The sequence below is a fragment of the Falco naumanni genome, chromosome 4 (genome assembly GCF_017639655.2).
Source record: "Falco naumanni isolate bFalNau1 chromosome 4, bFalNau1.pat, whole genome shotgun sequence".
Classification (NCBI taxonomy): domain Eukaryota; kingdom Metazoa; phylum Chordata; class Aves; order Falconiformes; family Falconidae; genus Falco; species Falco naumanni.
Genome location: NC_054057.1, coordinates 100052740 through 100075593, shown reverse-complemented (window position 1 = coordinate 100075593; position 22854 = coordinate 100052740). Strand labels below are relative to the sequence as shown.

At 44.4% G+C, this 22854-nt stretch overlaps 1 protein-coding gene across 3 annotated transcripts in view; it reads right to left on the bottom strand.

Moving 5' to 3' along the window:
• The window catches only part of GRIP2 (glutamate receptor interacting protein 2), a 284956-nt gene that overhangs the window by 136321 nt on the left and 125781 nt on the right, over positions 1-22854 (bottom strand). For 2 of the 3 annotated variants that reach the window (XM_040592149.1, XM_040592150.1), the window contains exon 1: positions 11605-11779. The exons of the other annotated variant lie outside the window; for it this stretch is intronic. In XM_040592149.1, the coding sequence (XP_040448083.1) occupies positions 11605-11755 (151 nt within the window). In that variant the 5' untranslated portion in view covers positions 11756-11779. Of the gene's footprint in view, positions 1-11604; positions 11780-22854 lie in introns of those variants that run through there. 3 annotated transcript variants of the gene reach the window in all.

Here is a 22854-nt window from a genome sequence, read left to right as displayed (position 1 = left end):
CTCTGAGAGGCTCAGAGAACTTCTTTAGCCAGGGGAATTGCCTGGATGTCCCAAGACAATTGGTTTTACTTCAGAGGAAATTCCAGTCACAATCAAAACACAGCTGTTTCTCTTTGATACTGAAACAAGTGTGTTTTCAGCTGTCCCGCATATAAATCTAATCCTCATTTCAGCTAAGAAAATGACTGTGGGGACACTGGTCATCAAGAGTGCACAATAGGAGGAGAGAGAAATGCAGCAATTAAACTAAGAGGATAAAAAAGCATTTGTATAATGGGAAATCTATTACCATTTATCATGTCTGGTATTTGAAGTGGCTCTGCCAAGCCATAGAATCAATTGCAAATAATGCAAGAGGATAACAAAAATAGGCATACACCATGTTTCAGAAAAATAAAGCAGAACACAGTGTGATTAATGAATATTCACTATACAGAATATATGTATGTACTGCTGCGTTCACCTGCCTGGCAATGATTAGACTTTCCCTATAATAGCAACTGTAGAGAAACGGCAAGGAAGACAAGAAGTCTTCTATTCATGTAAATATTTAAAAATACATATCAGAACAAAATCAAAGGAGTAGAAACTAGTCGCAGCTCACATTAAATTAGCTTGGTTTTTTCCTTGAAGTTGCCATACATTTTTTTTCCTTCCTCAGGAATAATAATGCAAAATCCTACGTGTCTAATACATACCTTGAAAATTACACACTATACTAAAACCTATTTTAAAAAGGCAGTATTTCCCTTACTAACAGGTACAGTTATGATTAAATACATTAATGTTAAAAATACTGATAATACTGCCTTTGTGAATTTGTTCAAATTATTTTCATCTTCTCTTCAGTAGTTTAAAGGACATTCCAACTTTACTTTAAATATGGCTCAGTTCTACGTGAATATGCGTACAGTCAGCAGGCAGACCCATAAAATGGGTTCTGGAAAGAAAACTAGAGATTTCTATGGAAAGGCAGCGTTTTCTTTTTTTTTTTCCTTTTCATTTCATGTTTGCTCATTGTATGCAAAAAGTGAAAACATATTACCAGAGACTGGGCTAACAGGCTTTTTATCATCGTTATAGATCAGACTATATTAAACTGCCTAACCACTGTACATCTTCCATTTAAAAAGAAAGCAAAATAAACAAAGTTCACTACAGACGGTTTTGCTCTTGGATACCTCTGCCCAGTAAAAATACGTCAAACAGACTAACCAACAATAGACTGAAGGTATCCCTCAAAAATATGCATGCCACAGTGCATGCTAAGATAAGCCATTGCAATTAGAAAACAGATCTCCCCCTAAGAGTTTGGGAGCTCTTCAAGAGCCACAGAAGCAAATAACATTGGCCAAACGTGGCATTAAAGCATTTGGAGACAAAAAGTCTGTCTTTGATAAGCAAGTTGGATCAATGCTGAAACAAGAAATCTGATATGCCTTGAACCAAACGTGGGAGAAGTTGATCTATAAAAATCAGATATCCCATAGACTCGCGGGATGCTGCGTGTTAGCAATGGAGCTTTCCTTCCTGATGCGCAAATTCCCATAGAAATACCCGTATCCTGTGTAAAGTCGAGCAGCACCAGGGTACCAGCAGCCAGAAGGTGCTCACCCCCTCCCCAAAGCAACCAAACAGACTTCAGGATCCAAGTTTATTGCCTCTTGGTGCCTGTTAAATCAAATATGCTGCTAACAAATACTGTTATTTCGGGGCAGGGAGTCAGACTTGATTCTCCTCATGTGTTGACACTGTCAGTAACAAACGTTTGTGAGAGATGCTCTGCCCACACTGACACCTGTACTGCTTTAACTGATTACCCTTAATAAATGATCCCAGTGACAGCATGAACAAGGAACAGTTTCATTGAAACCATACTCAATTAGCTCAATTCCCAAAAGGAAACCATCTAAATTATGCTTTACAGGTACCATGCCTGGTCCCAATTAGCATGGGCACAGCTTTCCCCTGTGCAAGGCTACAGCCTCCCAGTGGAGTAACATGGAGCTGGGGGGGGTGTGAATTTGATGTGGTACTGTTAGGTTTAATTACCCTGACAATAACTTATGAAGGTGACAGTCTGTCATGAAACTGCGATCAGCTAAGTAGACAAACAGGCTAGTCATTAACCTTCACCCTCGGTATTTTGAAAACCCTTCTTACTTTTTGCATGCTCAGGTGATTTCTGACACATGCCCTGAACATCCTGTGCAACTTTTTACAAACTCACCAGCTTCACAGAAGGCTGTCATGAGCAATGCCATGTTTACTCTTTGGCTATATGCAATTATTTCCTTAAACTAGAACTTCTCCCGACCCTCGACTGCCTATAGCATCAGCTTCAAGAAACCTGCAAGAGGCTCTTTGGAGAAATCCCCATTCTCACCGTTGCATTTGCTGGGACCATGAATGCTGCTGTGCATAAGCTCCATGGTCCCAGTTTCAAAAGGAATGCTTGTGGGGGACTGTGCCTCCAACCCAATCCGCTGAGATGCTAAAGGTTTGTATCTAGATTAGACTGTGACTAGAAATCAAGGAAGATGATTTAAAGGCAAGTGAAGGCAAGGGGTGAAAGCTAGTGCTGGTGATGTCTTCCTAGTTGTCCTCTCCATAATAATTCACACCCCAGATTGGCAGGAAGGCTGAATGTGTAGGATTTTATGGGCACTTTTCTGCAATTCAACTGGGTGAATGGCATTTGGATTATGTCCCAAAACTAGGAAGGCAGCTAATTTAAACATTCACATCTATTTTCCTTTTCTGAGCTTCAACTTGAGCCCTATCAGTATCACTCAAGACATCTCCTCCTACTGTAATTATTATCAGCTGACATGAACATCTTGACAATTCACACGTAAAAGTATTCTTACATACTTCCCTGGTAGTGTTTCAGTAGTGATGCTGCAGTCTTATCACCATCTACAGCAAACCAAAAGCTCAGGTGCTTGATTCTCAGCTCATCTTTCTGTCCTGCTTCTGCACAATACAGTGCGTAAAAGAAGTCAGGTCTCTAATGGGAAATACTGCTGCAATAGTAGTAAATAACAGCAGCTAGTTAACTGCAAGAAAACACTGTATACATTTGGAAATGAGGCTATGAGAGCTGTATTATTTCAAAGAGTAGCAACCAAAGCAGTGCTGCCTATTGCTCATGGTAAGAAGCGTGGTGCTGCAGGTGGAACACTGTCGCCAGGATTCAGCCGAAGACCAGTTTTGCCAGGAAATGCTGAAGCTGTTCTTTAATAATTAAATGGTACAGTCTGTTTGTTCAATCTGTGAATCCATGGACAAGGCACCAGCCTTTCCAAGGAGACAGCTGAGTCTCCTGAAGCAAGAAATTAAAATAGTCTTATCTCAGTGTGCTGTATTGCCACTCACTCTGACTGCCAAATCACTTAGAAGAACGAAAGCCTCTTGCAAATGCTGACTGCAGATGCTCGCCTAGACAGGGGTCACAGGAAGCCTTCATGTATGTACTCCTGACAGTCTTCTCACTGTATTTTACATTGTTGTTGTGCTAATGAAGCAATTAACTAGTAACAGCCTGGGACCAGTTAGTATGCCAAAGGCCAAAAGTCATTTCCCTTTTTAAGCAGGTTCTTCTTACCCAGTTTAAGTGCCAGCTGCAGTCTCTTACTGTGAGCACAGTTAAAAGAGAATACACAAATTTAACTGTTAGTTACAGAGTGCCTTAGGTCTTCCCAGCCCCAAAAAGGATGATAGGAAAGCTGCCGTGCCTGCAACATGCAGCCTAGCTTTGACGTTAAACAGCCTCACTTCAGATGGGTTATATTAGGAAATTTAAAATAATAATGCAGAATCTGTACTGTTTCTCCTAAGAAATACATACACCTTTTAAAGTAGCATGTTCATGCTGGTAGGCTTGCTGTTACTGATATTTAGCATCCAGTAAAAAAATTTCTTTGTATTTTAAGCCAAAGATTGAAAATTCCAAGTTGCATGATTATTAATCAATAGTAGACTGTTCAAGAGGTCTTAAGGACCCAGGAAATTGAATTTTATTATTATCATTAAATACAGTGCACCAATATTATGGCTGCTTATACAGACCTCATCTGAGGGCTCATTTTGCCTACATTGTACAAATGTTCCTGTATGACACCGAGTGCAGTTTGAGCAGAGAAGACAGAGAAAGAACGGACCGAGAGAAATGCAATTCTCTCAATTTTTAACTGTAGCAGACAGATCCCTTTTCCAAAATAACAGCAGTAAACACGTTTCACTCACAAGAACAAATTACTTGGGGAAAGAGTACAATGTGTGTTCTGGTCTCCTTAAATCAAAACCAGAGGTCTGTCTTCCAGAAAACCAGCCAGAAGGTTTGCCTTGGTCTCATCCAGGTTACTAGGGATACACAGATGAAGGTTTTGGCCTGTGTTTTTACAGGACATCAAGCTAAATTATCCTTGTCCACCATCAAATCTAATGACCATATCCACTGCTGCACAGAACTGGCATTGCTTTCTTGTCTGCAGAACAGCCACACCAGTTTACTCTGGCAGAAAACTTGCCCATCAGTGGTTTGCCCAGTACTGGACTGGGAGCCAACCACAGAACAGGGAACTGAGCCCAGCCCTAATTAAATGCATACATCCATCTGGAAACTCATCATTAATTTTTCCTACTTTAAGTGTTTTCCTTTCACACAAGGCTTGATTTTCTTACCCTGTTTGACAGTGGGTGCGGATTTGCCAGCCCCTACGGTTATCAGACCCAGAGCTGCACCACCACAGCGGTGGCCCACTCTTCCAAGAATTGACCGCACCCATAATTAACTACAAACTTGTTTGGGAAATGTCTAAATCATAGTAATTATCATTATGATAGCACAATTAAATATGGATGAAACCTCACTGACAGGTGGTATTTTGAACAGCACTTACCATCAATTTCATGCTTCCCACTAAGGGAGATAGTTACTTTTGTCGTCCAAGCGCGACTGAGAACTCCAGCTCCCATGTCTACTCTTTTCAGACTTCATTTATTATCATCCCTATTTCTGAAGTACTTTCCTACCCCATTACCCTACATTTCCCTCGCCTAGGAATTGCCACATTCATTTCTCTAATTAGCAATGCCAAACTCGGCCCTTCACAAAGGCTACCATTCAGTCTATACCTTATATTTTATGTTGACATCTAAAAACAGTATCAAAGCTGCATTTTATAGCCAGGGAGCCTGAAACTCTCACTCTCTATTTGCATTTCCTTATTAATGGATTGACCCATCATCAGATGAACGAGCAGGAAAACGCTTTGCTCCAAAGTCAGCGTCAATGCACCATACTGGTGGGGCTTCGGATGGATCAGAGGAGCCTGGCTCTGCTTACTTGTTTTTATTATTCAACTATAAACAAGCCACCAGAGCAAGCACGAAAAAGTATTTTGAGAAGTTAATTCAGTACATCTGCTTCCCTAGGAAATCAAGCAGCTGGCCTCTAGGCTTACCTGTGCTTGTCTCAGCCACAGACTAATTCAAGATCCAGGTGCAAAAAGGACTAAACTACCCAGCTTTTGCAACTACTTGCTAAGCAGGTGAGGTATGGATGCCATCTCTAACCATATAAGCATTAAGTTCCTTGTTCTTGAAGAAAAAGACTGCCTGTCCCACGACACATTTTCACTCTTAGCCTTTTCCTTGGCATTTATTACAAGTGACCCCAAGATGGAAGGATTGGATTGAATCTGACCAGTCCTCTAAAAGCTGAAACCTGCAGCTTTGATTTAGCCACTCTCTAGTGCCTAGCATTACCTGAAAGGTGAGAAAGAGGCAGGCAGAAATTGGTGGAAAGCTTAACACTAAGGAAGTATATTTATTGGGGCAACATTACAGAGATCTAAGGAACTCATCTACTTTTCTTTTTGCAAATATTAGCCTTCAGCAAAGACAGGAAAACATTTGTCCTTATTCTAAAGAGGATATTATCAGTTAATTAATTTCTAGCACCAAACAGTCTGGATGAAGGGTTTAATTGCTGAAAATGTTGAAATTGAATATTTTCACAGTGAATTTTATGTTGGGTCACAATAGAATGATTCTGCTTGATGAAAAGCTTTCTCTGTCTTTCCTGGAAGTTAGAGATCACATAACCCTTCATGAGCTTTTAACCACCTCTAAGCCTCCGGTATATGCTACCAATCCCCCTTCCGCAGCCACTGCATGACCTGCAAGCGGGGTGCCCAGGAGGAGCTACAAATAACGCAGCCCCACCATCCCTTCAGCAAAGAGGGAGATGGGAGGTGTCAGGGCTTTGAAAGGGCACCAGGCTCCACTTTGAAAATACAGCTTTCTCCTGCTGGTCACCACAAGGGAAATCACTTCCAAAGGTTGAAAAAGGGCAACTCTTTCTAGCTCAATAGACCACTTTCTATCTTGTGATACGAGCATAACTGCTAATCACTGCTTCGTTTACAGTGTGCTCACTACCGCAGGGCACAGGCAGAGAGAGGATTATTCAAGTCTCCAGCCCATTGCCCTTCTCAGGATCCTTTGCCTTTATCTACAACCTCAGTGCTATTAACCCTGACTTCTTCCCAGCCACACACTGATCTCTGCCCTTGGGTTTTCCCTTTTCCATCAGTGACAATACTGGTCCCGCTAGCAGAACCCTCAGTGGCAGGTCTCAGAGTTGTCCCAGGACCTGCAGCAGGTTAAGCCCCAGCCTCCTGACTGCTGCTTGCAGGACTCCAGCACTGGCCCCAGACCACACAAGACACTGCAGTACACATACACCCCACCTCATACAGATGCTCTGTGAAGGACCTTTTTCCCTTTCCTATCCCTTCCCCCTCCCTAATGTATCGCCCTGTCCAAATCACTTCACGTCCTGTATTCCCATATAAAAAATGCAAACATTTATTTAGAGGTTCCTCAAGATGCTATTTTAGTTATCACCACTTTTACCAAACAATGTCTTCACACCTGGGGTACATGGAGCTCTATGAACAGCCATGTTCAAAGAGAGGCATAGTAATACATAAATTTCTTTTTCCAGCATCTGAATTTATGGCTGGAAACTAAACTATCAGCTTTGCAATGATTTACTGCTGTACAGTGAGACCCATAGGATATAAACAGAGGTGACAACCCTGCAGGACAATAAATTGTCACAAACCAAACAGTCATCACAAAATGCATAAAAGCCATGTGAAAACAAGGCCACTGATGGGACACAGAGGAACTTATGGCAGCTGCTTTTTTTCTGGCATGAGGTACAGATGCCTCTTCCAAAGCAAGCAAGGCTGAGATACCTACTCCTGGTTTCTACCACCACCACCTGCAGCTCTTTGCATCTCCTTTGCTGCCCAGGGGCTGGGATACCCCACTGGCTCCTCATAAGCTTTGCCCCATGATGTCCAGAGCACCTGTCCCCAAATCCTGATGCTGAGACATTTCTGAAAGGCTACCAAGCTTCATCAGGCCCAAAGGTACCTAAAGCACCCAAACCCTTTGACAGCCTGGCCATGTAGTTTTGGACTCTTTGGTTGGTATGGTCCCTCTCTGGGCCAGGCACCTATCTGAAGATGTTTGTCTTCACCCCAGGGATCAGGTGGGACAACACTGGCTCTAGGAGGAGACTGTCAATGATCACTGCAGCTCCTGATCTCCTTCACCTGCCAGGGCTGCATCTCTGTGGGTCCTCACATCACTCCAAGCCCCAGCACTTGTGAACTTCAAAGCCACAAGAAATGCAGGAACAATTCTGGAGAGCTCAGCCAGTGGCTTTACAAGGATGGCTTGGTTTCATAATTTTGTGCCTGGGGGATTTCTTGTGGGAGGATGAAGCAAGTAGGTCTGGCATCACTTAGCAATGGAAGGGTAGGAGTTTATCACATGATCTGAAAGGCTGAGCAACATCCCTCTGAATGTATTTATTTAACCTAGAAATTGAGTAGCTCTGTATTTCTAAGGTAGCTGATAATGGGTGGAAAATCAGAAGAATAAATATATCTTAGCTTTCAGAGGGACCAGAGGAAAAAAAAAATCAAAAAAACTCCAGTATAAATTTTAATTCCCCATAGCATAACACATGATTGGAATGTGGGTTTAAATTCAGAGCCCTAGTCCAGTGCAAAGAGAGCTATGACAGATAGCACACGCCTAGGTCGCCGAAATCCCCCCTCTCGTACCAAATTTCTCCCCCTCTTGAGGATAATGTGGTATTTTCCCAAACAGCCTTTTGCTGAATCTGCCTTTACTTACACGCCACAAAGCCAGGCAACTCAGCACTGCTCTGAAACAGGGAGGGGGAGGGGGAGGGGAATGAAACAAAGAAATTCAGAGAGACTGTCCGTAGGGAAATCCAAGGAGCTACAAGAAGATAAAATGAGAGGCAAAGAGGAATCCTTATAAAAATGCATGAGATGTGAAAAACTGACAGGCCAATTAAACATGCCTAAATACAATCAGAGATTAGCACGACGCCACTGCTGTGTCCTATTGTTCTCCACCTCCCTTTGTTCCCCCTCTCCAGCCTCCAGAGCAGCAGCTCTCCCGCATCCCCCAGCCCCTCTGCTCGTCCCTCTGACCAGCCACAACCACACACGTCACAGGCCTGTTGCTCCTTGCCCTGTGTCTTTGCACAAACTGCTTTTTTACCAGCCCTTGGCCAGCCCACGACATTTCTGCTTTCTGTGCACCGCTCCTGAAGAAGGGACACAAACGCCAAGAGCCTGCGGGGAGTGGGGGCTGGCTGACGCTTCTGTAAACACCATGCTAATCTGTTTAAGATATTAGACTCCCATATATGTGTTTTTAATAATAAAGGCAACATTTAGATGCTGCCAAGGTATCAGAGAGAGAGTAGCAGACACAGAAGAGCCACCTCCACCATATAAACAATGGAAAATGCTCTCTTATCTTTTCATACCACTAGGCCTCCAGGCTGCAAAATAAATGATTGCATTCATTTACATTTTATTGTAGAGATATAACCGGCTGGAATAACTGCCAGCAGAGAACCCAACTGCAGGAATGCACTGTTTTTCTCCCCATTTACCTTAACAGATGCTTTTTTTTTCCTGGCAATCCATCTCCATCACTGTTGTCTAGATGGCAGAAGGGGAATTAACCCACTACCTATCCTGCATTTAGGGGAAAAAATCCACTGGTTCAGCTTTTTACAGAGCCTCAGGCTAACAAACTGTTACAAAGTAGCAGAGACTGTGAAAGAAGGGCTCTTCACCTAAAGCATATCCAGACAGTAAAGCCAAAACTTTCTTAGATAGTCACACATTGATGCCCCCAAAACCCTACAAGCCACACAGAAATCAACCCATGAGAGACATCTTCATCTTAGTCAGTCACTTATACTTCCCTTACGGTCAACAGAAAGGAACACTGTCTGGAGAATTCATCCCAGGGGTGTGAGATGTCTATTTCAGGTTGGGAAGAACCCGTTCCTCTCCTTTCCCTCCTAAGCAGCCTGGACACATAGCTCAGAGGGAGAGGTCCATGCTGTACATCCAGCTGAGATGGACCCAGGCCACAGAAGTATTGCCCACACAGGCTGGCGTTAACTACAGGTTCAAAAGATGTGTCATTCTTTTGACAAAAAGAATAACCAAATAAATAAAAAATAACCAAAGCGTTCCATCTCTCAGGTCAGCACCCAAAAGCTGAGCAGATGGTTAGAAGGATGTGGATTGAATGTCAAACTCAACCCTGATGGGACCACACTCCCAGGCAGTGGGGAGGCTCAAGGGCTGGGAGTAAACCTTCTTAGCTAACAACTGTCTATTAAAAAGATAAAGTCAAATACACACAAGGTTAACAATAATAACAACTGTCAATTTAGGGCTAGCTAACATTTTCTACTTCCTCCTTGTTTTCTGATACCTAAATAACTTCAGGGTTTTATTTCCTTTTTTACCTGTTGATCAATTTCTAACTAAAGATGAGGTAAGAAATACAATGACAAGCTTAAACAAAAATGTTTGAGTACATTTCACTGGAAAAATGGTGGCAAAAAACATACCTCAGGCTCTTGAACTACCCTGAGGAGGTAAGACAGGAGAAAGTCTGGGCAACTGAAAGCAGAATTAATGAATGGACGAGTAAATTTAATGAAACCAAATCCTACAAGCAAAGATGTTCCAGGGCGGAAGGATAGCCAGTTCTCACCATAGTTATAACTGAACGAAGCAGGGAAACCTCAAAGAGACCCAAGAAAGAAGCTGCTCAAGAATCCTCTGGTGGCTGGATCCCCCTGGGGCCATGGGCACCCGGTTAAACGCCCCCTAAGCTGGCTGGCTTTAGGCCAGGTCACAGAGAAAGGTGGCAAGACATGCTAGGGTATGATCTGATTGCTATGGTGTCATTAAAGAAGGCATTACACATGAAAGCACAAAAGGGACAGTCTGAACTGCGTGTGCCACCTTCACCTCACTATTTGCTGCCTTTCTACCACCCACCCATTTGACCTGACCCACCTTTGCAATGCAGATTTTTAGCTGAAAGCATTTTTCACATAGGAGCAGCAGCAGAGAGCAGCGCAGTCACCAGTGCTGCTTACTGAGGCACCGGCTCAGGCCTGTCTGTCCCCGATCTCTGCAGCCCTGGGCAAGTTCAATAACATCTCTGTGCCCCAGGCTATAAATCAGCTCTTCAGCCACCCAGGGTCTTGCAAGAACAGGCCCATCAGACACTCCAGGACAGGGTCAGAAAAGCGGCTCAACAGAATTAGGTGGGTGAGAAAGAAAAAGAGCGAGAGTCCTTAAAAGGTTCGAAAGCTGTAACAATACTATTGCAAACAAACTACCAAATGTAACAGTGAAAAGAACAGTGACCTACATTAGGCATGAGTGTAGCTTCATCCTAAGTGTAGCTTCATTAGCATTTCATATCCTTTGGATGCTGGCAATGCAGAATGAAGGAAGCTGAGCCTGATGGCCAAGTGCACAGCCCTTCACATTTTCCTCTGCTGGGTCACAGCCACCGGCTGAGAGTTCAGGCATGCTGGGGACATGTCAGTGATGCTGTAAATGCCCTTTTTTCATGTTCTGGGCTTCTCTCATTTGGCTTTTTTTTAATACATAGACCAAACCAGATAATTTTCGATGATACTACAGCCGCGGCACAGTTTACTTGAAAGATAAGCGTGGATATATAACAGACCTGGGTCCAGACCAACTTTGGCCACAGCACACTTTTGCAGACAAAGACATCCCTCAGAAAAACAGCAACCTAAATCTGTCCATTTCCCGTTCCTTTTCTGTTGCACAAATATACGTAATAAACATCAAGGCTTAAATATCTCAAAATACAGTAACACATCAACAAAAATCTCAATGAGCTACATGTTCTCCCTGCACTTTTAAGGACACCATCCCACTGCAAAGATGACTCCCTGCTGTCCCCACTCCGCAAACGTGCAAATGCCATCCTCACAAGCAAGGGAAGGTTTACAAAGGAGATGCAGGAGTCCCAGTTCCCTGTCCTTACTCCTTCTCCCACCAATATTTTTCAGCCCTTGAAAAGCATGACAGCGGTGGGTGGCTGTAGGAAGCTCTCCTGTCACGTAAGCAATGGATATCAAACAGGCACGTTATCTCCAGGCGAGCAGGAGCATTCCTGTTTCCTTACCACTGGTACAGAGGTGTAGACGGCACAAACCACCCGGGTCACAGAGTTCATGGCTCTCCCCTTCCTCCTCCACCCTCAGCTCGTCTCTCCATCTCTTCCTCCTCCTCGATGACTTCTTAAGGATCTTCAAAACCTTATTCACTTTATTCATTTGGTCTCACAGCCGTAGAGAGGGGGACGGGATCTCCCCAACCCCTGTATCTCAGCAGCTCCAGCTCCCCGGGAAGGAGGGACAGCCAGAAGCAGGCAGGTCACTGGGAGGCACAACAGCGCTTGTGTGTGCATGCATGCATGTCTCTGTGTCAAAAGCTTCTTTCCACCCAAGGAAAGAGTTTTGGGTGGCAGCAGGAGGGAGGTGGGGGGAAGGAGAGAGAAGGATTTCTTTTGCCTCTGTCCATCCACAGCTCTTGCAGACAACGAAAGCAGGCATTTCGTCTCCCTGATGACTTGGGAAAGCTCATAACTCACAGGGGCAGCAGATCCCATACAGGGTTTTCAATTTCTGTTTTCAACAATACATGCATTCTGGCAGATTTCAAACGCTCCTCAGGCAAAAGAACCAGCATCAGCTTAGAAAAAGCAGTGACTCAAAGAATTCCGGCTTCATTTCAAAGATTAGGAATAGCTAATGCAAATGCATCTATGAGAAAGACTAAATAACTGTGCAGTCTGTAGGAAAGAATTTCGACTCTCCTGGACTTGGCATAATTGCTCACACTTACCCAGCGCTTTTCAGCAATCACTTTAGCACCAACACCTTTAGAAAGAGGCAAGTAATTTCCCCACTTTCCTGCAGACACTGAGGCACTGCAAGGTGAAGTGGCTAGTCACGACATTTTTAGCAGAACCACTGAATACATTTCCCCGCAAATAGCTTCTTCTACCTATTTCCAAAGCTTGAGTCTCTAAACTGCTCAAATAATTTAGAACCTCTAAATGTTTTTAAGTGATCCTCTGGTATTTTTAACCAGACTTTAATGGAGAACAACGCACAGCCTGCAGTGTCCACCTAGGGCCATAGCTGCTCTCAGACACTAACCAAGCCACTGAGAAGGACGCAAGAACCCCATGCAGGAAGCTCTAACACGATCTCCTATTCATGGCAATCTCCAACCATAGAGAGCTCAGAGTCCCTTCTGCTACTGCCATCCTGGCATTGCAAACCAAGGCAACAGGAGGGAGCTAAGAGCAGTGCTCTCCGTGAAAGAACCATTTTGTTTGGTAAATGACAGTTTTCAGAGTCAGGAATTTAAGTGGAGAACAACCCTGTGTGCTTGGGAAAGGCTGCCTGGGAGTCAGGCAGACGACAGACCCACACCTTTACTGCTGGCTTCTCAGCTGTAAACCAGACCGTGAGACATGACTCAAGGTAGATGTTTATTAACCCACTGACACCCATGGGAACCAATGGCAGAGGCAGATTATCAGTTCACTAATAGTCAGGTCAACTCCAGACCAACCTACAAAGGTACTTGGGTGTCTGGTTCCTATTTGCAGGACGAGCTTCCCTTGGAAAACTTTGGGAGCTGAGGTAGCTCCTGACCCTGGGGTTACAGGTCCCACGAGAACCCTTTGCCCCTGGGCCCTGCAGAGAGAGCCAACAGCATTTTATCTCCCACACTGATGCCAAGGAAATGTCCATCGTGAATGCCTCCTGGCCATTTCAAGGAGGAAAGCTGAGTTTTGGGCAATATCTGTCACTTTGGGAAAAACCCTCTCCAACCAGGACAGTGGAATTAGTGGAACATAAAGGGTCTTCTCCAAGCAGCCATACATGGGGTGGACACGGCTGTATGTGGCAGCAGAACCAAGAACCCGTTAATGCACCTAAAACTCCATTCAGAGCAAAATAATTAAGAACAAACCCTGCAGCAGATAGTATTAATGGACGTACAAATTAAATTGTCATACACTCCATTTGAGGCATTATAAATAGACCCATAACTCCCACCACTGAGCAAGATGCAACCCACGCCCATCACCCCCATGGGCAGCCAGCATAGGGCAGACCATGGCCCACCAGCAACAGCCAACGCCAGCCTTGGTCGACCCTTTCAGGCCTGAACTCTCGCCCACGCCAGCACTGCCTCAGATCAGACCCCAACAGCAAGCTTTAGGGGATGCAGTCTTCTCAGCTCGTTAAGGCCCAGATTTTAATGAGACACGGCCCCAGACAAGCAATGCTGTGCAAACTGCACGACCCCAGGAAACCGTGCTGTTCACATGTTGCCTCTGAGGCATAATTCTTCTTCTTCCACCTTTCTCTGAGGCAGGAGGTAATTTGCACTGTCTCATCTCAACAGTTTACCATGGTCAGGGCTGGCTCGGCAGCTCTTCTGCTGAGCAAGGATCTCCCTGCCTCCCCTCCAAGGCAGGACAGATGTGCTTGCTTCCCTTTCCTCCTGTCCCTGGACAGCATCCACATCAGAGCCCGCCCCTGACAAGTGCTCATCCCAGCTTGCATCGATCTCTGCTATTTGCGAGCCCCATGCCCTTCACAGGCATTAAGGATTTCACAGGCGCCCTGGGAGAGGGGCAGGGTGCTTGTCCCAGCCTCACACAACAGAGAAACAATTTGCAGCTGTTCCCAGAGAAGGTATCAAGCTGGCAGTGGAGTGCCAAAGGGAAAGGGGAAGCTCTACGCAGGCAGCAGGGCTTAAGGGTGATGGAACACATAATTCCTGCTAGCACACAGGAGAACCCAACCTTATCCACCCAGGGCAGGGGCAGACTTCAGCCCTAGCCCTGCTCCCCCTTTGCTCAGGCTCCTTCTTTGCACAATCTCAACATACTGGTGTGTCCTTGCCCAAACTTTCCCTCACCTCACTCCATTTCCTCTCTTTTGAGAATGGCTGTAATCCTTCACATATTCCTCATTAGCGAGATTTATGAGTACAATTCCATTTTATTTTGATGGTTAATACTAGCACTAAATGCTGCTGTCATGTCTACATAATTAATAATGAGACTAATAATGCCAAACCAATCTAAGAGTCACTTTATTGGTCTTCAGCATCATTAGTTAGAGCTGACATAATCAATTCAAGTTGTCGTCCATACTGAATCACCACTACTTCTATAAAAAAAAAAACCCACAGATTTGGGGCTGTACTGCAGCCCAGATTCTCAATCCAGCAAGAAGTGTTATAGAGGGTCATCTGAGAGTGATCCCCTTCCCACCTAATTAATATTTTAGAGAGCTGCAACAATACAGTGAGCAGCAGGAAAGCAGGACAGTGTGGAGCAACATAAAGCATTTCACTGAGATGAGCTGCTGGGGACCAAAGATACAACTTGCACGTCCCCCTGTGACTGCTGATGCTACTTGCACTTGGTCCATTCTGCATTTTCCCACCTGCCACAGCATTGCATGGCCCATCACACACATGAATAAGGAAAAATAATCTTTGATGCAATGTCACTGTCTGCCTTAGTGTGCAAACACCTGCAGAGCAGCTGCTGTCTGCAGCAGAGAGGTTGGTGTCCACATTCTTTAAAACAGGGTCTGGCTGGACACTATAAAAGATGACCAGCCACCATGAACCCCCCAGGCCTTGTAGGCTACTTTTTTATGATTAAGTAATCATGAGATCTCTTAAAAACCTGTTTTGGGAAAATCCTGCTTTATGGCCAGCCCGGTTGTTAATCCTGTAGATTGCACTCACACTACTTCCAAAATTTATTCTGCAGTCAGGGCAGCAAGTTACTCTCTATTCATCTGAAGGTCGAAATTGCTGCCTCAAAGCACTAAAGATTTAAGAAGTGAAAAATCCTTCAAAGCAACTCACTAACTACTGTGAGTACTGGAAACACTTTGGTTTCTATTCAGGTAATCACACACTCTTTTCATGTGCTATTCCCACTTAGCTTCACCTTCCACTTCTCACAAATTATCTGAAGCTGTTTGATTAGAGCCAAGACTTGGGTAGAATTTAGGGAAGTTCAATAGTAAGAGTTTAATATTGCTAAGTTAACACAAACTATTTACTTCTCCCTCCTTTCCCAAACAGAGTCCTAGAGTTAAAGTACAGCAGCTATTAAGTGTTTTCCAAAGCAAACCACGCATGTTTCAAATTGGTCTCAATTTAGCAGTTTCATTTTTGTGTTAAATGATAAGAAACAGCATTAGCACAAGGGTCATTTACCTGAGTTAGCAGCACGCAGCCGCTGCCTCTTGCTCAACAAAAAAAATGAGACTGAGGACAGCCTCCTGATCTACTTCGGCCCGGGCAATCCTCCTTTCCTTCAAGCTCCTGTTTTAATCCAAACCCTGACAGCAGGGACAACCTATGCTCCATGGAAGAGGCTGCTCCCTAACCAACAGTATTATTAGGTATTTCTCAGCATCGGAGCATCCCAGGTGATTTCAAACAGGAAAGCAGCTAATGCTATTGTCCTTAATTTTTATAAAACATAGATGTGGTGCACCTGCCACAAAAACACAAAGGGGAAGTAGGTTGTCGGTATGAAGACCCTAACAAGTAAGAGATACAGAAACAAACCCCCAAAATTTTGGGTGCTGGCCCATCCAAGTCACAGCAGAGAGATTTAAGCACACCTAAACTTCTGGCCTGTTTTTTGGCAGGCAGCCCTAGGCAATATTGAAGGCATCACTCTCCAGAGGTAGTGCTTGGAAGTTTGTTCCCAAAGCCAACAGGTCAACCCACACATCACTGACCGTTGCAGTATGGATCTCAGTAACCATATGCAACACGTGGGTCTGCTGTGGCATACAGGGGCATCATAGAGACACCATGTCCTTCTTCAGCACTGAGCAAATGCCTCCAAAACAAGGGGATACATCCTGCTCCAAGCACTATTTCACTGGTAAGCCCTTGCCTGAGCTGTCGTTCTTTACCACAATATATTTTGTTTGTTGCACAAGTCTTGAGTTTCTGCTAGGCTTAGTGAGGCTAGAGACAGCACAAAACACCACCTCACTTGCTGCAGTTATTAATCACACCATGCAGCACTGCTGTTAGGCATCATTTAATGAAGTCTTCAACTGCTTTAACACCAATCTATGGCACTGCCCCCCTCTGCAAGTTTCGGCTGACACCCTGCCATTTAACTCCCTTCCCTTAGATATTTTCTAGCTCTTTCAAAGATCATGAGAAGCTTTTGAGAAGACAACCACTTGGTGCCTTGCAACTGCTGCATTGCAAGCAAATTAGTTTGGTCTTTTAGCTTTATTACAAAATAAAACACATGACAATAAATCAAGGCAAGAGAGAAAGAGGATAATGTTGGAGGTTTGCCACCTGTGCGCAGCATCTTAACAGCTTGACTACAGCTACAGAAATGAAAGTTGGGGATTTCAAAATCTTAAGCAATGGAAGAGCACAGGCCTGGCAGAGCAATTATGGATTCACACAGTTCCTCACAACCACTCACGCTAAGCTTATGCTTATTTCAAGGGAGTGTGGTCTCAGAATCAAGATTACAAAAAAAAAAAAAGGAAAAAAGGTTCAGATAGCTTTAAAAATCTTCCCAATTTTAAAAGCATCAGGTGCAGATTTAGCTTTTTGTATGTTTATTTTTCTGGAGCAGGAAAACACTTATCTATTTAAAGGTATCTATGGATGAATAAAGGGCTGTAATTACTGTAGAGACAAAACCCATATCAGCCATATACATAAATTTCAGTGCCTGACAGTGGCCATAGTATTTTCACTATAACAATAACAATGCTGAGAGCAGGGAACAGAGAGTGGCCATTTATCATGGGAAATGATTAAACATGCCAGGGTAAAATATGAACTTATCTGACTTGCACATTTTCTTTCCCAGGTCCTTTCTTGCAATTACGTTCATTTCTTTCACTTGTTTGATAGTAGTTCACAAAATCTTCCAGCACCTGCACTGCCTTTCTGGCCTCTGAAGGTTGCCATGTGATCACAACAGCACCACTAAATAGCTTTTGTCAAGTCTCAGAGAGCCACAGCCCTGGAAAAGCAGAGTAAAATGACATTTGGTGACTGACACATCCCCTAGGCGTCCCTGGGACTAGCAGAGACCCAAGTGTATGCTGCAGCCAAGCCCAGGAACATGTAGGTAGACGTGTTTCCACTGGAAGGGGAAATGGAGACACCAATATAAAATTGTTAAAGCAAAATCCTAGGTCTTGTTTTGTGAAAGTTTGAAAATGGCATGTCAACATACCAGTGGTTTAATTTCAGCTCCACAACTCCATGCTTTCAGATACCATTTCTCAGCCCTCCCATGCTATAGATTCTTTGAAATGTTGTTCTGGTTTGGTAAAGAAATCTGGGAAGATGACAACTCTGATCGTATGCCAAATGCAGGCTGGCAGACAGCCGCGGAAGGAAGCAAGTTCAGAGAAACATGGAGTTCTTAAGTAGTATAAAGTATCACAAGTGGTACAGAAGTATCTGAAGGGACTGATTCTGTAATGATGGCTTCTTGGCAGAGGATGCTCTCTATCCCTTCAGAGGCAAAAGGTATACAAACACATGGGTCCAAAATTCTGCTTTCACTTGAATCCCTGAGGCTTGTATGTGAAGAAATAAAAATAGAACTAAGAGAGATCATGCTGTAAGATACAGCAGTCAAGTTACACCTGCAGATTTTAAGACAGGATGGCTGGAGAACCATCAGTGGAATGAAACTAGAAGCTGCCCTGTGCCAGTGTGAATACAGCCTGAAGGCGTCATGCAGAAGAGGCATTAACCCCTCAGGAGTTTGATTCTGAGATGTGGGACTCAGCCCAAACCCTGGTGAAATACAGCCCCTCACAAACAGCGTGTGGTGCGGTGGGTAGCGCCAACGGAGGCAGCAGACAGTGGCTCGTAAAAACTGGGAAGAGATTTCCTCTGCAGCAGCCCAAAGACATACTGGCAAAGTGATGTATTGCAGTGGGATGAGGAGGGCACAGTTTGCTCTCCCACCTCCTAAACTGTATCTGTTCTATAGGCAAACAGACTATCGCTGCACCTCACACACGGGCTTGGAGCTTGCTGCCTTGCATGGGATTTACACTGACAAAGGTTGTTATTATTTTGCAGATCAGAAAGTTGGAGAGAAACAAAAACCCTACCCTATTCTCCAGTAGTGTCAGGCGTGACTGTGAATAATCACCTTCTCAAAGCCTACTCCCAAGCATTACGAGTTGAAATAGCTCTTGCTGCCTTGCTGTAAGCAAGAAACAGAGGTCAGAGGCAGACGCCTGCAAACAGCAGATGGCTCAGGCTGTAAGGACCTCTCCCTGGCCAGATCATGGAGAGACAGAGCTGCAAACTGGCCCCCCAAAACACCTATCCTTTTATTGGCAGGGAATTCCATAGCTTACCAGTAGGAAAGGCTGTCCTGGTTTCAACTGGAATAGAGTTATTCTTAGTAGCTGGTGCAGTGCTGTGTTTTGGATTTAGTGTGATAACAGGGTTGATAGGACACTGATGGTTTTGGTTGTTGCTGAGTAATATTCATACCAAGTCAAGGACTACAGTTTCTCAGGCCTTGCCAGTAAGAGGGCTGGAGGGGCACGGGAAACTGGGAGGGGACACAGCCAGGATGGATGACCTGAACTAGCCAAAGGGATATTCCACACCACAGAATGTCATGCTAAGTATATAAACTGAAGGAAGAAAGAGAAAGAGGGGGGACATTTGGCATTATGGGGCTTGTCTTCCCAAGTAGCCGTTACACATGATGCAGCCCTGCTTTCCTGGGGATTGCCGAGTACCTCCCGGCCCATGGAAGTGCTGAACAAATTCCTTGTTTTGTTTTACTCGCACGCGCATCTTTTGCTGTACCTATTAAACTGTCTTTATTTCAACCCACAAGTTTTCTAACTTTTACTCTTCTGATCCTCTCCCCCATCCCACTGTGGAGCGAGTGAGCGAGCTACTGGGTGGTGCTGCTTGGTTGCCAGCCAGGGTTAACCCATGGCAGCGGTGAATGCCATCGCTTCCAGATCTGTGTGAGGTGACAAGTCATGCCACATGGTGCCAAGCCAACCCCTTGCAATCAACAGGACTTCTGCTTCAACCACCCAGCTAAAAACAGAGATAAGAACACATTGCACCATCAAGATGCTCCTGAGAATCCAAATACTTTCAAGACCTCAAAGCACCCAGACAGCACTGTGATCAGGGCTGCAATACAGGGATCTAAGCTTATTTAGGAGGAACAACAATTTCATTTGCTCCTTCAAATTAAGGACACCTGTAGCCAGGGCTCAGCTCTGATGAGGGCTACAAGAGGAAGGCTGTTCTCAAGCTTCTTCTTGCCTTCCCCCTCTTCCCTAAGCTTCCACTCTGGATCTCAGCTTGTGTGCCAGAGCTTCCCGGCTGGCTTACCCCTTCCTATTGATGACAGCATCTCCTGAGCCCTGAAGCTGCCATCCCCAGTGAGAAGCAGCCAGCTCAGTGCTCCTAGATCTCACCACCTTCTTAACGTTCTCAAGATACACCATTTGGAAATTAAGTCACAGGCTTATTACAGCTGTTCAGAGGCTCAGCTCTCCTGGTCAGGTACTAAAGGAATGGAAACAAAATACTCTGAAGAGATGGTACCGCGAAGCAAAGCAATACACAGCAGTGCTTTTGGTACAAGAAGCTGAGTTACCTCACCAGCACCTTGGACAGTTCAGAAACAGAAGGAACATCTTTCTGGACCTGATTTCCCTCTTCCATTTACTTGTGTCTATCCCAGGTCCAACTGAAACCTCAGTGGGATTTCCACTTGCTCTCTGCCATCAATCTGCCTTTGCTTCCACACTGAAGTCATGCATCAGCAGAATGGCTAAGGAAGGACATTTCCACACCATGCCCTGTCAGTACAGATTATTTCACTCCCTTAAGTTCCTTAGGGGTGTAATTTACAGGAAGCCCAAAGAAAGCAGATGTCTAAACCCCTAGGCTTGCAGAGGTAGGTATTACTGAAGCCTGTTGCCAACAGCAGTGAAGTTTAGCATATTCTCTGCAGACATTTATGTTCAGTCCTGTAATCACTACAGATAAAACCAGGTGAAGTTGAAGCTCTTGTTGAAAAAATAGTCACCACACAGCAGTTCCAAGCAAATAACTTTTTCCTAAAGAACTTCATTACAGGAAAAGCTCCCTGGATTTTATCCGGACTAGGTTTTAGCTCTGTTGCTTCCCTTGTGTTCCCAAAGAAGCATTCACATTTCCATGCTGTTTCACAGGCTTTCACTTCCCCAAAACATGCCAACTTTTGCTGCTTGCAAGGGGCTGGCAGACCAATCCCAGCACTTGGTACCAGAACTTCAGGATGGAAGTAAAGGAAGAGACAAAGAGTGGAAACGGGAATGAGGATGTGTACAAGTAGAGAAAGGAAGAACAGAAATAAAGGTTTCTGATTAAATATATGCTTTTCCAAAGGACTGGCAGATTCTGAGAAAACTTTTGATAGAAGCACCTCCATTTTCACAGGCATCCAAGGGAGCCTTGCCGTTGCCTAGCTCTGCTGTGTTTCTCCAAGGTTTCCAACTTCACAGTAGCCACAATGTAGACAACTCTCAGAAACAAACTGATTTGGGGGTCTGCCAGGGCAACCTCAACAGGGATGAGAGAGAGGGATGCAGTCAGCTGTCTAATGGATCAGGCTGTATGGGGAGTCTGGATCAGATTGGTGCTGGAGGCTGAACAAAAATGGTGTACAGTTGTGTTTCCACTTTGTATGCTACAAGCACACGCCATGGTGGCCAAACTAATTGTGGGGCTAAACAGCCTGCTCAGCTCTGACACTTGTAAGTTCATTCATGGCCTAGAAGCACAGGGTTCCGCAGAGCCACAGAGGCTGCAAGCCCCAACAACTGCAAACTGGACTTGAGGCGAATGTTCTCAGCCTCTTACTGCGTCTCACTGAGGAGCTTGAAAGAAGATGACAAGAATAGCACCAAGTTCAGCTGAAGTCCCACACAAATGCCAGACAGCAAACAGCTCTCCTGGAAACACATTTCAGCATTTTCATGAGGAATACTGTGAAATTCCAATTTCTTGAGAATATTTTTAAGTTGAGATATTTTCTGATTCAGAATTCATTCATGAATCATTGTGAATCAATGATTCACTCACAATCATCCTGGTTCACAACGCAAATAAGGTTATCTCCAAGCAATTCCTAAATCTCACATTTCGTTCACAAATATCCACAGCAGCGACTGCTGCAGAAAAACAGATGGTGCCACATCCATTACAAGAGAATCTGCAGAACGCCCTTGGTCCTGAAGAAGGAAAAAGCTCCAAACTTTTGGGGAAAAAAAAAAAAAGAATAAAGCCTGTGGCAGTTGAGACTCATTATCACCAACAAACAGTCCAAAATGGCATATTTCAAGGTTTCAGGCTGACTCAGCTGTCAAAGCCTGCCATCCTAATCAATGCTTGTAAGAGCATTTACACATAGTGGGGCTTCATCCAAGTCAATGGTCCATCTCTCTGTAATTAAATTTGCCTGTGATGTAAAATCACCAGTATCATCTTATTTAAGGAAGAGCGTGCTAGGTGAGTCAGACCTATACATGGAAATACTGTTCCCAAAAACTGGATCCACTGGAAATTATTCTAGAACAGGATGAGGAGGAGGAGAGGGATAAGTGAAGAGGGACAAAGAAATATTCATAAGTTTGGATTCAATCCAAAACTTAATTTAACAATTGGGACATTCTAAAGAAGAAAAGGCAAAAGGAATTGTATTCAAAATTGCCATTTTCTTTTTACAGAGTTCGGAAAACAAACGCAGCGTAATTATTTACTTGAGGGCGGGTTTTTTTCTCCTCCTTTTTTAGGTGAGATATTTTGAGCTCCTGGGAGGCCAAAAGTCTTATTTAAACAGTTTGAGACCTACAAAACTCACCTATCACAGAAAGAGGAGGACATTCTTGTATCTCCCCATTCCACAAGCTACTAACAGAAGCCAAGAAGTAAGAGAGGGCTCCTGTTCTCTCGTGGCTGGAATAGCAGAGCCAGCTGCCAAGGGAGCTTGCTTTGCCTCGGACACAGCACCTCCATTTGCTGTACCCCTCTTTAAAAGAGATATGCAGCACGGAGGGGCCTATCCAAGCCATGATTATTAAACACCAGTCAAAGAATTTTAAATATCTCAGTTATTCTCAGTTGAAAATTAATCTCTGGGTTGCAGGGAATGGCTGTGTTGTTACTGGCTGCAATCTCTGATAGCAGCTGATGGACAGAGCCCTGGAAGGCACCATCAGAAACCCGTGAGCCTGACACCCACCCCGTTGCACCACAGCAGGACAGCCCCACGCCT